At 37.8% G+C, this 13,613-nt stretch overlaps 1 protein-coding gene across 1 annotated transcript in view; it reads right to left on the reverse strand.

The window, feature by feature from the left end:
• ADGRV1 (adhesion G protein-coupled receptor V1) overlaps window positions 1-3,185 on the reverse strand; it is a 248,806-nt gene extending 245,621 nt beyond the window's left edge. The window contains exon 1 of the mRNA XM_032441289.1: window positions 3,098-3,185. Within this exon, the coding sequence (XP_032297180.1) occupies window positions 3,098-3,119 (22 nt within the window). The 5' untranslated portion in view covers window positions 3,120-3,185. The remainder of the gene's footprint in view (window positions 1-3,097) is intronic.
• Window positions 3,186-13,613: the final 10,428 nt, after the last annotated feature.

The raw sequence follows: 13,613 nt of genomic DNA on the forward strand, positions 1-13,613 counted from the left end.
AGAGGAAATTCTGTCTTCAACTTGCTCCAAAATCTGCAATCACAAAAATGCAATGAACATGGAAAGCACCATGCTTATTGCTTAGTTTAGCCTGTCAGATAAGCCTGTTTAAGTACGTACAACTTTATCTTATGAATAATGCTAGTTGGGATTTACAAATTATCTTAGCAAAACCTATTTAATCTAGTTCCATGGGAAATATTAATAAGCCAAAGTATGAAATTCTGGTTTCCATGTTTTAATATATTTATTTCACAACTCTTCATTTCCAGATTCTTTCTACAAACAAATTTTAATATATGGAGAGAACTTCAAAATCTTTATGCACATTGAGAGTTTTTCAGGGGGATTATTCACTTAAAGAGTGGCTGAGACAAGTGAGACTTCGCAGACACAGTAACACCTTTCAGAGTAATAAAAGGTAACAGTGGATCCAGCTGGAATAAGATAAATGGTCAGGTAGCATTGATTCCCTCTGTCAATCCTTTTTTTTGAAGTTTGAGGAAATGTTTGAGGAAACAGTAATATAGTTCTTATTCAGTCAGACTAAATACTTAGATTCTGGAACTATGGCTAATAATCAGCAGTAATGGTTCAGAATGCTTGAATTTGATAACTGAGGTGTGGCATAACATTTGAGTTTTAATGTCTGTTTGAGATAACTACCCAGATATTATGCCAGTGAGGAAAAGTATTACATTATAGTCATGCCAAGCAATGACTTATACCTAAATCTGCCAGTCTTCTGGAGCTGAAACGCAAACAATTTATACAAATGAGTAAAACCAATCAGTTGGATTACACATGTAAAAATAGAGATCTACACGATTAGTTCTCTGGAAGGTCAAGGCCAGTATTCAATGAGAAAAAAAAAAGAATTTCAGCATAATTTTATCTTCCTTTGATCATTCGTTCTTAGCGAACAACTTACAAATTGATTCAGTACAAAGTACAAGTATGGAAAAGGCTGGCCAGTCTTTATTAATATCAAGAGCTGGATATTTAGGAGGATAACAAACTCCAGATAGAGTAAAACCAAATATTAATTCACCTTCTTTTTGAACTATCATGCAAGAATATGCCTTTCCACTGAGTTTTCAAAGAAGCATTCTTAAAATAAAGCTTTGTGAGCTTACGGGCCATAACTATGAAGTGCTTCCAGAAAATGCTGCACTTAATAATCACTTCATTTTTACTACACTGTAATTCTGAACAACTATTGCATTTGTATAACAAATCGCTTTTTATAGATGACTTGTGGGTGATAAAAATTTGTCATCTGAATTCTTATAATCTTTTCTCACAAACCATGTCTCATGACTAAGATGACTAATGACTACACTTGACTGTAGCTGTATTTTTCTTTAGTACTGTACTTTAAAGGTAAATATTTTCTTTCATAGTTTTTGCAGTACTTCAGCTTAAGCCATTGAAACACTCAGGTATTTAAAAGATAAGCATCTTCAGACTTGAGCACTCATTTCTTTAATGTAAAGCCAAAAGCAAATTGAAAATGTGTGCATAACCTATTTCGGTGCACAAGTTTTAATAACAAGGTATGTTTTAGACTTCATTCGGAAACTTTCATTTAAATGAAGCTCAAAGCAGTTTCCAGGGGAAGAATACCGCAGTAGGTTTGGTTGTTATAATGATCACTCTCATTCAGCAGCATTGTTTTTTCTTAAAGTTCATCTGACAACGTTTTTCAGCCTTAAAAATGCTGGCAGCAAAGTAAACTTCCAGGAAAAATGCTGGCAGGAAAGTAAACTGTCTCACAAAAGCAAATAGATGTATATTTTTCCCCTACTATTTTCCATGTAAGCAGGATGCAGACCACAATTGTAAGACAGTAAGCATGTGCTCTACTACTGATGCTAACTAGTTAACTTATTAGTTCACAAATTTCGTAAACAACACTGATTTTTTCAAGCAAAACTACTAGAAGAAGAAAGTGCATGTAAGAAATCAGTTATAACACTAATAATAGTAACAATACCAGCTTAGAAATAATGATACTAAGGAACTAAAACTTGTGCATTCTTGCAATACATTCGCTGTTACATTACTAACTATTTGGCCATTTCAATTCTGAACAGAGTACTCCACAAATTATTTTATTTCCTCAGGAATCTGCTTGTTCTTTTCACATGGAAGTGAAGAAGATACTTAATGGTAAAAAAGCTTGTTTTAGGCTTCTGAGACAGACAGGCTGTCTCCTAAATACATCACATTCTACTTCTGCTTACTAAACTAATCTCATGGAAGGTTCTCAAAATGTCCATAATTTAATTTGAAAGACTCATCCTAGAAAGCAGGTGCAAAGTGTAAAAACAACCAAAGAAAAATCAAACAAACAAACAAACAAGCAAAACCCCAAAACTTCTGTACTCTACATAAAGATTTTTTATAACCTTACATGTTGTTTCACATAAATACTATAAAGAAACTATAGGTTCATTATAAAACAATTACAGATGTTTGGCAAGCAGTCCTGTGTACATTTGATCTTAACTTTATGTAGGTTAGCCAGAGCAAATTATGCAACATTTTAAATGGAATCAGCATATCAAAAGTCACAAGCATAATACTTCTGGTTGTAACCACTAACCTGTTTACAACTCGCTTCTTACCAGATGATAATTCAAAAAATTCATTCTTTTAATTCACTTATGCAAAACAAAATGCATGCACAGCTCCCCCACTTACTTTACTCCATGTAATTAAAACACCTAAAGTTTCATGCATATTTGAGTTAAAAACTGCTAGTTAGAGCCCTTCAGGCTGAGGTGCATCTTGATATCTTCCCTTGTGAATAGTATTTTCCACTGGAAAGACTGTGGTCTCCACCTGCCCTTCTCTACAAAGCAGAAAGAGGAGATGCTGGAACAACAGAAACCTTAGCACACTCTCCCTGTCCAGCGGCCACTCATGGGTAAGCAGCACGCTTGCTATCTGCTGCCGGCTAAACCTGTCCCTGCTGCAACAGGTGCTGCCGGCAGAACTCTAGAGCTGGGAAGTGCAGATCTCTGCCACTGATACAGGATGCTTCAAAGCCAGCTGCCACCTCAAACCAGAAAAATAGAGACAACAAACCTACCTAGACCGGGGGACATGGACATCTGCGTCTTCTAGACTCAGCGAGCCGCCTGCACACACTCGCTGTCACTCACGCATTATGCACTCCGTCTACTACTCCTCCCTCCTGTCTGCGCAGAGTAACAGCACTCTCCTCCCTCCTCTGACTCCTGCTGCCTTTCCGCTGCTGTGGAGATAAAAAGGGGTGGGATGAAAGAGGACAACATTTTTCAAATCCCAACAATTGTCCCTGTGCCGCTGTAGTTCAGAGCCAGCCTCTCCAGTCACTGCCTCGTCTGTCCGTCTGCAGAGCTAGGTCTGCACTGTTCTCTTACTGAAGATAGCAAACTGACAGTTGTTGCCTGAAGGATGACAGATTTTGGATTCAAGCCCTTGGACCACAACAGTCCAGTGCTGGACAGGGATGCACAATCTCCATCCCTTGATCAGTTATTTTGGATTCAGTAATTTCACTGGTACCTAATTCCTGTTTAATGGTTATTTCCACCTCAAGCAAATCCTCAGCCACAACTGTCCTTCATGCAGAGGTAGCAGCCAGGCTTTGCCAGTGTTTGCCCCTATACTCTTCAAGTCAAGTCACATATTTTATGGTAAGCAAATTATGAAAATTCCTACTTTTCCAGAAAATGTTGCATCTAAGGCACAAAGCACTGAAAATACTGAATTCTGATGAAAACTCACTCACTTAGTCCCATTTACATGGTATTTACCATATTTTCAGAATCTGTGAGATAGCAACTAGCTCTTAAATGGAAATGTTATTGCAAACTAAGGCAGCAGGACCAGCATAATTTCATGTAGGCCGAATCCCATTAGATGCATTAATGCTCCCAACATGCCCTTCATCTCACATGCAAATTGAGACCACTCTATCAAATCTGTAAAAAGGCACTGACTCCCAATACATTCTTAATTTACAGCACCACATAACCACATATCAAATACTTTGAGTTTGCTAGATCCTATCTTATTTTCTGGTCCCAAATCTTGATTCTTTTCTCAAAATAACACTCATAAGTAGCTAGAAAGTTCATGGCTCTGACACAACATGATGCAAAAGCGCTGTAAAAATATGCACCTACCAGGTGCGCTTTTTTAATATCATGTTGCACATTAGTATTGAATAAATGAAATCTAACATAAAATCCTCTTCTAATAGTAGCATTTAAGTATTTAGAAATAAATCCAAGCATAACTCCAGCACAGTTTCAGATATTAATGCTCAAAGCTTTATTTAAGCACATTTAGGGACAAATGCATACAAATGAACATGGATAAATAAAGACCTTCAGTGCAACAGATAAAGGCATAGATCGTTTGATACACAGAAGCAAAACTAGATATGAACACTAGGACTAATTTTGAACTGTTTCTACTGTTCTCTAATGCTATTTCATTAGAGAAATATTCATTCACAAAACTATTTGTCATTTTGCCCTCTGTCCTACAGTTTCTCTGGGAAGACAAGTGACCCTACATTCAGCTTGGCTCCCACCAGCAGCTAGTTATCACGCTGCCCAGTATCAGAGGGATTGACTCAATACCCCTCAGTCCTCAATTGCAGAAAACCAATGCATATTAAACATGGCTAATTATTGAGACAGAAAACAAAGGAAGATCCTGAGAACCCTCTAATTCACACGGATAGTTTCACTGTAATTTACACATGACTTTGAACAAAACTGCATTCTGATCTGAAATGACTGTAGCTCTCACTATTCTCTTCCACTCGATTTGCAGTTCTCTGCATTTTCATTAGATCCCTAAGGATTTCCTGATCACTTTTTTATTTTCACCATACCATTCCAGAGACTTATGATTCCCTTTGTTGTCTATAAGCATAAGACAAAGCTCCCAGGGGATTCTGTGAGTGGTGTTCCTCAACCAGCCGGAAGGTTATTGATGATTGACATGGGACACTCCACATGCACTTTTAACAACTCAGCATGCTGCCCACACAGCACTCACACCCCTTACAAACGTCAGGAATGAACAATTGGATCTAGTATTAGGCCTACAATAGATCTGACATTGCACAGAACCATTTCTTCAGGTCAGCCTTAACTCCTCTTTTCAATAAAAGCAGTAAATAAGGTGTATTAAGTACACCCCTTTATTGTTTATTTGTTTGCATTTCCTTTTATTTGAATTCGTTAAAAGTCTGCACAGCAGAAATGTCTCTGCTGTGGGTAAACTAATATTGAAAGCAGTGGCAATAGAATCAATAGACTCCAGTTTGTTTGTTTGTTTTGAAATCTTGCCTTTTCCCTTCACTGGCATCATCTGAAAGGAAAGATCAGTCGAGAGGGAGTTAGAAGAAAAGACAAATCCCTGAGAAGGAAAAGAGGAGCTAAAGGAGCAAGAAGGAAAAACAAAACAAAACAAAGGGCTTCAGAAGAGAATATTTTCTCTTCTTTACATTTTTGCTTTGATTTATAAAGCTGATGTCTGTTTTGCATGAATATGAAGGCTATTTGGTTTTCAATCACATTATTGCTATCTTTATATACTATATGAAAGTAAAATGAAGTGCTAATAATCAAATTTGCTGGATCTCTCTAAAAAGCTATAAATTTGAGTTTTCTTTCATGCTTCTTATTCTTAAGTTTTAAAAAATTGTTGCACTTTATAAGAAAAAGATTTTCTGTCACTTGAGTGAGGACTCCAAGCTTCCAAATTCTGGGATATGAACTTGTTTGTATACAAGTAGCAAAGAAATAATTGCTGAGAGCTTTGAAAGATCAGTCCTGCATAGACTTTTGCCCATTACCTTTTCTGGTACTTCAGCCAAAGCAGACTGAACTGCTCAGAAGGTAGAACATTAAGCATATGCATAGCAATTAAATAAGATCAATTTGTAATTAAAATATATCAGACATAAGATAACTTTATCTCTTGACAGTTTATTTAATGAATCACTTAAAAAATGCCTAACATCCACTAGACAAGGTTCTGAACAGACATAGTTTACAGGTAAAATGGAGGCTGATGTTTGCGATGTATCTGGAAAGATATAGATGATGTACTCGTAAGAAATCTGCTTGATGGATCTGTGGTTTCTTGCTGGTTGTTTTCTTTTTGTTTTGTTTTGCTTGTTTTTTGTTTGTTTGTTGTTGAAAGGAGATCTTCTTTGAAAAATCGTTCATGCTTGCAAGTCTCTTTCAGGAGCATTTCTGCAAGAGACCGTCTTGAGAATGTTACAGACCACCACAGGCACTTGCACTCTTCCCTGTTTGGCTGTAGTTTCATATTTGATCCAATATGAGTTACTATTTGCTTGGCTGACATTCAGGATGCACTCCCCGTGTTCCTTTCAGGCTGCTTCCTCAGAACAGGATTTACAATGGGCAGCAGACCTAACTGGCAGCACTGAAAGAAACAGTAGCTATAAATACAGAACGTGACTATGGTAGGTTAGTCTTCAGGGGATTATGCTGAAAGTTGTGCTTGGGAAGAGGGCAGAACTGACTAAGTTTCATAGTAAAGAAGTGTGTTCACCTGCCTCAGAGCCTGATTAGTCTGTATCAGGTTTCAGACCACTGTCACACAGCAGTTTATGATGTTACTAGTTTCTTCAGAGCTGTACTCATTCATATTTGTATAGACAGACAGATAAATAAAAAAAAGAAATGACTTTTAATCAGAAACACTACTGTAAATCAGCTCATGCAGGGAAAAAAGCCTGAACAATTCATGAGAAAGTAACTCCTTTGTTTCAAATTAAAGCAACCCAGATTTTGTTGATCAAGTTGCAGCATGCAATTCTGACACAATTTGTGCCATAACAGAAAAAGAATGCCATCTCTGAAGAGATGGGTTAGTCTTACAAAGCTCCAAAACTTCTTTCAAACCTCAGTGGGAGCTTACTGTCCTGAAGGTCATCACGTGGAGAAACACCAAGATGAAAATTAGGCAAGAACTGTCTGGCTGCTTCTCTTGTGCGGTAATTGTTGCTAAATAAAGTTGCACTCTTGGTTCTTCCATTCTAGTGTGTCCATCTCTTCAACTGAAACACAGATAATTTGTGTTTTTCAACTTAAGAGCTGAACATGTTTCTGAAGTACTTTATGTGAGATGTTTAAATATTTACAGATTTGTTGCTTGTTTTTCTCCCTTGTGATACAGTGGTGTTACTTGAGTAAACCATGTAGCTTAACTACCCAGCATAAATGTGGGTAGTTATAGTTACTTCCAACCCAGAAGTAACCATCCACTATCTCTACCTACTTGGCTGCAGAAGTCCTGGTGTCTAACCTGGCTGTAGAAGTGTTTACAAAGGAGCGCTCCAATGCCTTAGCATCCTGAAGCTGACTCTGATCCTGGGGGGACTCTCAGGCACACAGAAGACAGAACCATACCAACCAGTAATGCAGATAGTAATACATACTCTTAAAAGAGTTGATCTTCAAGGGAAAACAATGCAAGACATTTCCTTCAGTTTAATTAAGACTTTGTGCTGAAGAACATCTAAGGCTTTCAGTATTTCCCTTTTTTGCTGTAATGATTGAATCTGCAACAGTTTTAAGCTAATGAAATACCTGTATTCCATTACTAATTACTTATTTTTCTAAACATTACGGCTGTGAATTGATTTCTATACTATCACCCTCATCCCTGTGACACCTGAAATTTGAGTACAATAGGTGCAAGGAGCTAACATCTCAATTATGCTATACTTTAGAAAGCATTCTAAAACAACCGCAGGCAAAATACATGTTTGTTTTGGTCAATGTAGGTATTACAGAAGCCTATGTAGATGCACATTACTGAACATAAAATATTCCTAGAAGAGTATAAAGCATTTAACACTGATATGAAACACACTCTCACATGGCCTTTTAAATTGTACTATTACAAATCAAATGTTGGAAGTGGCTCAAATAAGTAATAAAACAGTTCCAGGAGAAAGAGTTATACTGAGGAGAGAAGTGAAATGCATGTTTAGGGTACAGTGTATAAATCAATAAAGACCATATTGTTTAAAATCTGTGTAAGATCAGCAAGCTTGATCTTTTAAAGTTGTTTCCAGTTTATGCCCACCATGTGTGGTGCTTCCCTGTGGTTTGTTATTTTACTTCAATGGCAGAGGGAGGAAACCAGCAAAGCTCAGTAACCATACTGCATAGCACAGTGTAACCATGGAAGCATTTGTCCACTTGTCAGAGCCTGCCCAGAAGGACTCAGCCATTCATTTCATTGAATCAATATTGAAGCTTTTAGGATTTATTACTAGAGGGTGGGGGAAAACTAAAAAAAACAAAACAACAAATTCCTTGTTGCTTCCCATTAAATACGTCTTGTCACAGAAGGCTTATTAATACCTTCTAAACATTTTACTGATGTTGTGTGGGCTACGCTACTGTCTGTCCTTATGGAGGGATTACTCCTGATGTATTTGCATTAACATGTCTGATACTCAGTCAAAGAACTTAAAGCTTTTTGATGCATTCTGCTGTCCTGTATAGGAGCTGAATTGAATGGAAACACAAAAGCTGTAAGAGAACAGAGGTGAAGGGAATCTTTTTTAAAATTCATGAAAATGCCCCTGATAAAGTGTTTCTATGTCTATTAGATCACTCTCCTATTTATGTCATAAATGGGACATTTGTAATCACACCTTAAATGCTGAAAAAAGTTTAATGGGATGATTTATTTCGGTAGCATTTTCACCACAGTAGTTAGAATAGAATAAAATAGTATTAAATTTGCATCAATTGTTATTTAACATGACTGACAAAGATACAGGCAAATACAAAACCAGCATGTTTTGTGTGAAAAGCACAACCATTTTATAAGCTACATACTAATGAATATTCTAAATTACAGATAGCTGGAACACATCACACATTTTTCATCAGTTTTATACTAAAACAGCAAAAGAAAAAAAACCACCCTTTTTTAGTTACTTATGTAGTTACATACAGATGAGATATTTTCATAGGGAAAATGCTTTTCAATAGTTGATTTCTGTATCTTTCATCTGAAGTATTCAAAAATGATTAACCATGAATACCTTTGGCTCAATGCTGTTTCTTAACATTTCCAGTAATGTTATGGGAAGATTTAGGAGTATTCCACTACCAGACAGACAAAGCAGACTGCCCCAGCAATGGAGTGTCAGGCAGACTGGCAGCAAATCTAGCCAAAATAACATAAAGGGTAAACTGAGATTTCACGTATAAAAAGGTAAAGAAAGGAAAAAACGAACAAACAAACAAAAAACCTTGTACAAAGAGCACAATTTAGTTTAATTCAGATTCTTAGATGACAGTAAACTAGATAGCTGTAGGATTTGGCTTTTAACACTTTGCTGTATGGTACAGACATAGAGCAATGCTAATAGTGCAGTCCTGACAAACTGATTAAAAATTAGCTGGTAGGCCTCAAAAAGCATTTTCCTTTAAGAAATTAGCAACAAAATATTAACTGAATTTTAAAGAAATGAAAATATTTCTATTTGCATTGTTCAACAGGGAACAGAAATAGATTTGCTGCTGCTGCTCAACTAAAAATTACAACAGGTCATTTGCAATGTCAGTATTACCAGAATGGAAATGTCAGCATTACAATGAAATGGCTCACTTGGTAAGGTAGTCCCACAAAAACAAGTCACGTTAACACTGCCGAACACTGCCATCAGAAAGTAACAGCTACTTAACTGGAAATTCATGCAGCTAAAACTGGAACTAATCTATGACGATCTTTAAAAAAATGTGTAAGTTGTCACAATACAGAGGATCTTATGCACTGTTACAGAGATATATGTGTAGGAATTCAGAAACAGGAAAATCTTCCTAGGAATAATACAAAATAATTTTTCTAAGGTCTATAGACCCTTTTTGCTTACTGCCTTCATGGCTACTGACTGGTTTCACTGTAAGATTTTCTCATTCAGAAGGTACCTGCATTGTGTAAAATAAAATGTAAATTACTTTTGAGTTCTTCACAGATTTTAGGAAAAAAAAAGAAAAGAAAGCATCAGACAGCCAATGGACTCTACTGGTTGTTGAATGGAAGGTACACCGAGTATTTCTATAATGAATATAATTAATTCAAAAAGGATTAAAAATAATGAATTGTAGTCGAGTAAACGAAGGGAAACAGCAAATAAATGAAACATGAAATCAGGAAATAACAGGTCTAATAAAATAGTGTTAATTATCATTTGTTCTCATCAAAACCATATTAATGCTAATCAAATTTTGTATTTGTACTTCTAATCACTTTTCTGTGAAATCATCTAAAACCTGTTGACCAATTAGAGTTTGTGCAATACTGTGTCCAAGCAAGGCTTGGATCACAGTACTCATAGATACATAAATGTAAATATTTCCAAAGGATAACAAACTCCTCTGCAAATGTCTGCAAATCTAGCTCTATTTAATTCTGGCTTAACTCTATAGTTCTTAAACAGTTGCTCTCCTTGCTCTTTGGACATCTCATAGTCAGACCTTCTCAAGGGAAGCACTTCACTGGACTCCACTGGAGCTGCATATCTTCACTGACAAAACTGCATCCTACAACTTTAGTACCATTCCCAAGTGCCATAGAGGGAAGCAGAAACAGATGAAGGCTGTGTGAATCATTGAGCCTATATTTCGGTGGCTCGTAGCTTAGCTTTTCAATCAAGTAATTAAAGTGTACATTTAGATATTGGTGTTAGCCATCTAAATATCAATCCATCACTGTCACTGTGAATGGAGAAGTAATATAAAGACTCATAAAAACTGTTGTGGGACATTATCATATGAAATTTCCAGACAGAATTAAAAATAAAAATAAAAATAAAAATAGTGACCTAAAAGCCACATTAGCCCTCTAACATCCTCTCCTTGAGTCCTTTTTATTATTTTCTTAAGATACGTCTAGTGAATACTGAAATTCCTGTCTGTGATTAAGACACACTAGACATAGCATGACCAAGGGGAATGTGGTGGAGATCCGTGCCTTTGCTCTTGGAATGCCATGGAGTGATTAACACTGACCCCGCTGCTCATTGAGAATGCACTATTAGGATATGCAAAGTAACTTTACATGGGGATGGAGAAAAGCGGTATTCCTATTAGCATTCATGGGAGCTATGCAGCTACAGTCTTGTTCATCAAGTTTGGAATATACCCTTTTGTTATTGATGGGAAAATGTCACTAGTTACAAATGGTTACACACAGGGGTGTAGCAAGGTCAAAGCAAACTCCAGTACTTTCCTTCCCCCTCTGAGGCAGAGTGCTGCTTCAGCAGTTCTATTTTGACCTGGCAGTACACCTCCACGGATAAAAGAAATGGTGAAATTCCCCACCCTGACCTCTTCTGCAGCTCCACCACCCAAAGATTAAAGAAAATCTCCAGAAGGATATGCCATGAATGGTGTATGAAGGGATGGCCATCAAACACTGCTGTAGGCATCACTATGGGTATGACGCCTGCCTTCAGACTGCCCCAGGTCCACCCACAGCTCCGGCAGGTCTCATAAAGCAGTCTTTCAGCAGCATGAATAGGGGTTGAGTCATCTGTTTCCCAGCTACAGACAACTACAGTCACTTCATCTCTGCTCCTGAAAGCTTCCTTTAAACAACAACACAAAACAAGTTGGTGCCGTAGATATCCTTTGCCAGATGTGGCACGGCACCTCTCAATAGATGGAATTCTCATTCACTTTGTTATAATTACTTCTTAGCAACTTGTAATCCCGAGAGAATGCTTAGGGAAATTAATTAAATCTTGTTACCTTCAGTAAGGCACACTGCTCTTTCTGGAAATATAGCAGGAGCATTGGTGAAAAATCCAACTGACAAGGGCTATTCCAAAATTGATGTCTACTGTTTTGTTATGTTGGCTCACAATGCCAGAGGCAGATGTTGGTGGTACAGCAGTACAGGCTGAACCTTTGCATCCATATCCCATTACATTTTGTTGCTGTGTGACAGGTGGCAGCAGAGGGGCAGAAAGTGCATATGGAGCAAAGGGGTTTTTTTGAATTGCTCCAACTGGAAATAATGTCACCCAATTAAATTCATTAACATTTGCTGAATGTTTCTGGAGACGTGAGAGTGGATGTGAGCATAGTGAGGAGTGGGTGCTGCATTTCAGCAGTGGTGTCAGCAGCGTGATAGACAAGCTGTGTTCCGGACGGTCATACGGGTTTTTTATGAGCACAGCATGCATGCTCTTGTCAATGACAATGGTGGTGACTATGTTGAAAAACAGTGTCTTGTGGCTGAGAATGTGCTTTACCAGTATCATTGGGATCTTTGTACCTGTTAAAGTTTCCATGGAAACAGAAAGCATTACTTTCAGAACAACCCATATTTGGCCAGAAATAGAATTGTTATAGGACCTCTGATAGCATATTCAAGCATGTGCCATGTATTCTGGCAATTCAAGATAGCCGTCGTTGTATAGAAGTTTCTGTGTTGGGCTGTGTATAAGGTGCTCAGTGCAGCTCTGTTAATTAGCACAAGCTGTGCATCTGACCCGTGGTAAAAATAGACGGCTTATTTCTGAGCAGGCTCTGATTGGGCAGATGCCTTCAAGTAATTTGTAGCAAAGAAAATATCCCTCCTTCAACTCCCGAACTACTTAGAAACATTTCTTTGACATGTAACAAACTTTGGTTTGAGAAGGTAACAGGCTCAGCATCAACAGCAATATTTTCACCATCACAAAACAATACAGCCTATAGATTAGCTTCTACAAGCTTCATGCTGGCAATACGTTTTCCTCTTTGGAAGCTGACAGCTTAGTGCTACTGTCATGGTTTTGTAATTTTGCTATTGGTATTCCACATCATAACATCACGTGCAGCACAGAGAAGAACTACACGTCCCAGAGGACCTCACTGTCAGAGAGGGAAACATGTCACACTCTCTCAGTGCCTGGCAGTGGGTGTGGGTGTGCTTCCAAGCCGTGGCACCTTCCATTTCAAAGTAGGCTTCTCAGTCTTCGGAAAACTCTCTCCCTCTCTTATTTCACTTGATTTATTAGCTTCAGTTTCAATTAGATTGTATTATATTGTGTTATGTTGCATTCTGATATCATAGTTAGTAAAATAAACTTTCCTCCTTAGATTGTTGCTGCTGCTCTGTTTGTTTTCTTGAGCTCGGCTCCTATCTCCCTTCCCCTTTTCCTTTCCCATTTTTGGGGCCAGGGGGCCCACGGGCCTACTGCCCTCCTGTCATGTACACAGATTGATCTAGATAACTCCATGACAGCTGCTCTGTGCTTCATCATAAAATGCAACACTCATAGAATCATTAAGGCTAGAAAAGACCACTATGATCTATTAGACCTAGTCCAACTGCTGGTCCATCTTCACCATGCTCAGTAACCATGACCCTCAGTGCCACATCTACACAGTTCTTGAACACCTCCAGGCCCAGTGACTCCAGCTGGAGCCCATTCAAGCACCTCACCACTCTTTTGGATAACAAATTCTTCCCAATATCCAGCCTGAATCTTTCCTGGTGCAACCTCTCATCCTACCTTAAGACCATCACCTCTCTCAGACCCATCCACTCTG

The sequence above is a fragment of the Coturnix japonica genome, chromosome Z (assembly GCF_001577835.2).
Source record: "Coturnix japonica isolate 7356 chromosome Z, Coturnix japonica 2.1, whole genome shotgun sequence".
NCBI classification, from domain to species: domain Eukaryota; kingdom Metazoa; phylum Chordata; class Aves; order Galliformes; family Phasianidae; genus Coturnix; species Coturnix japonica.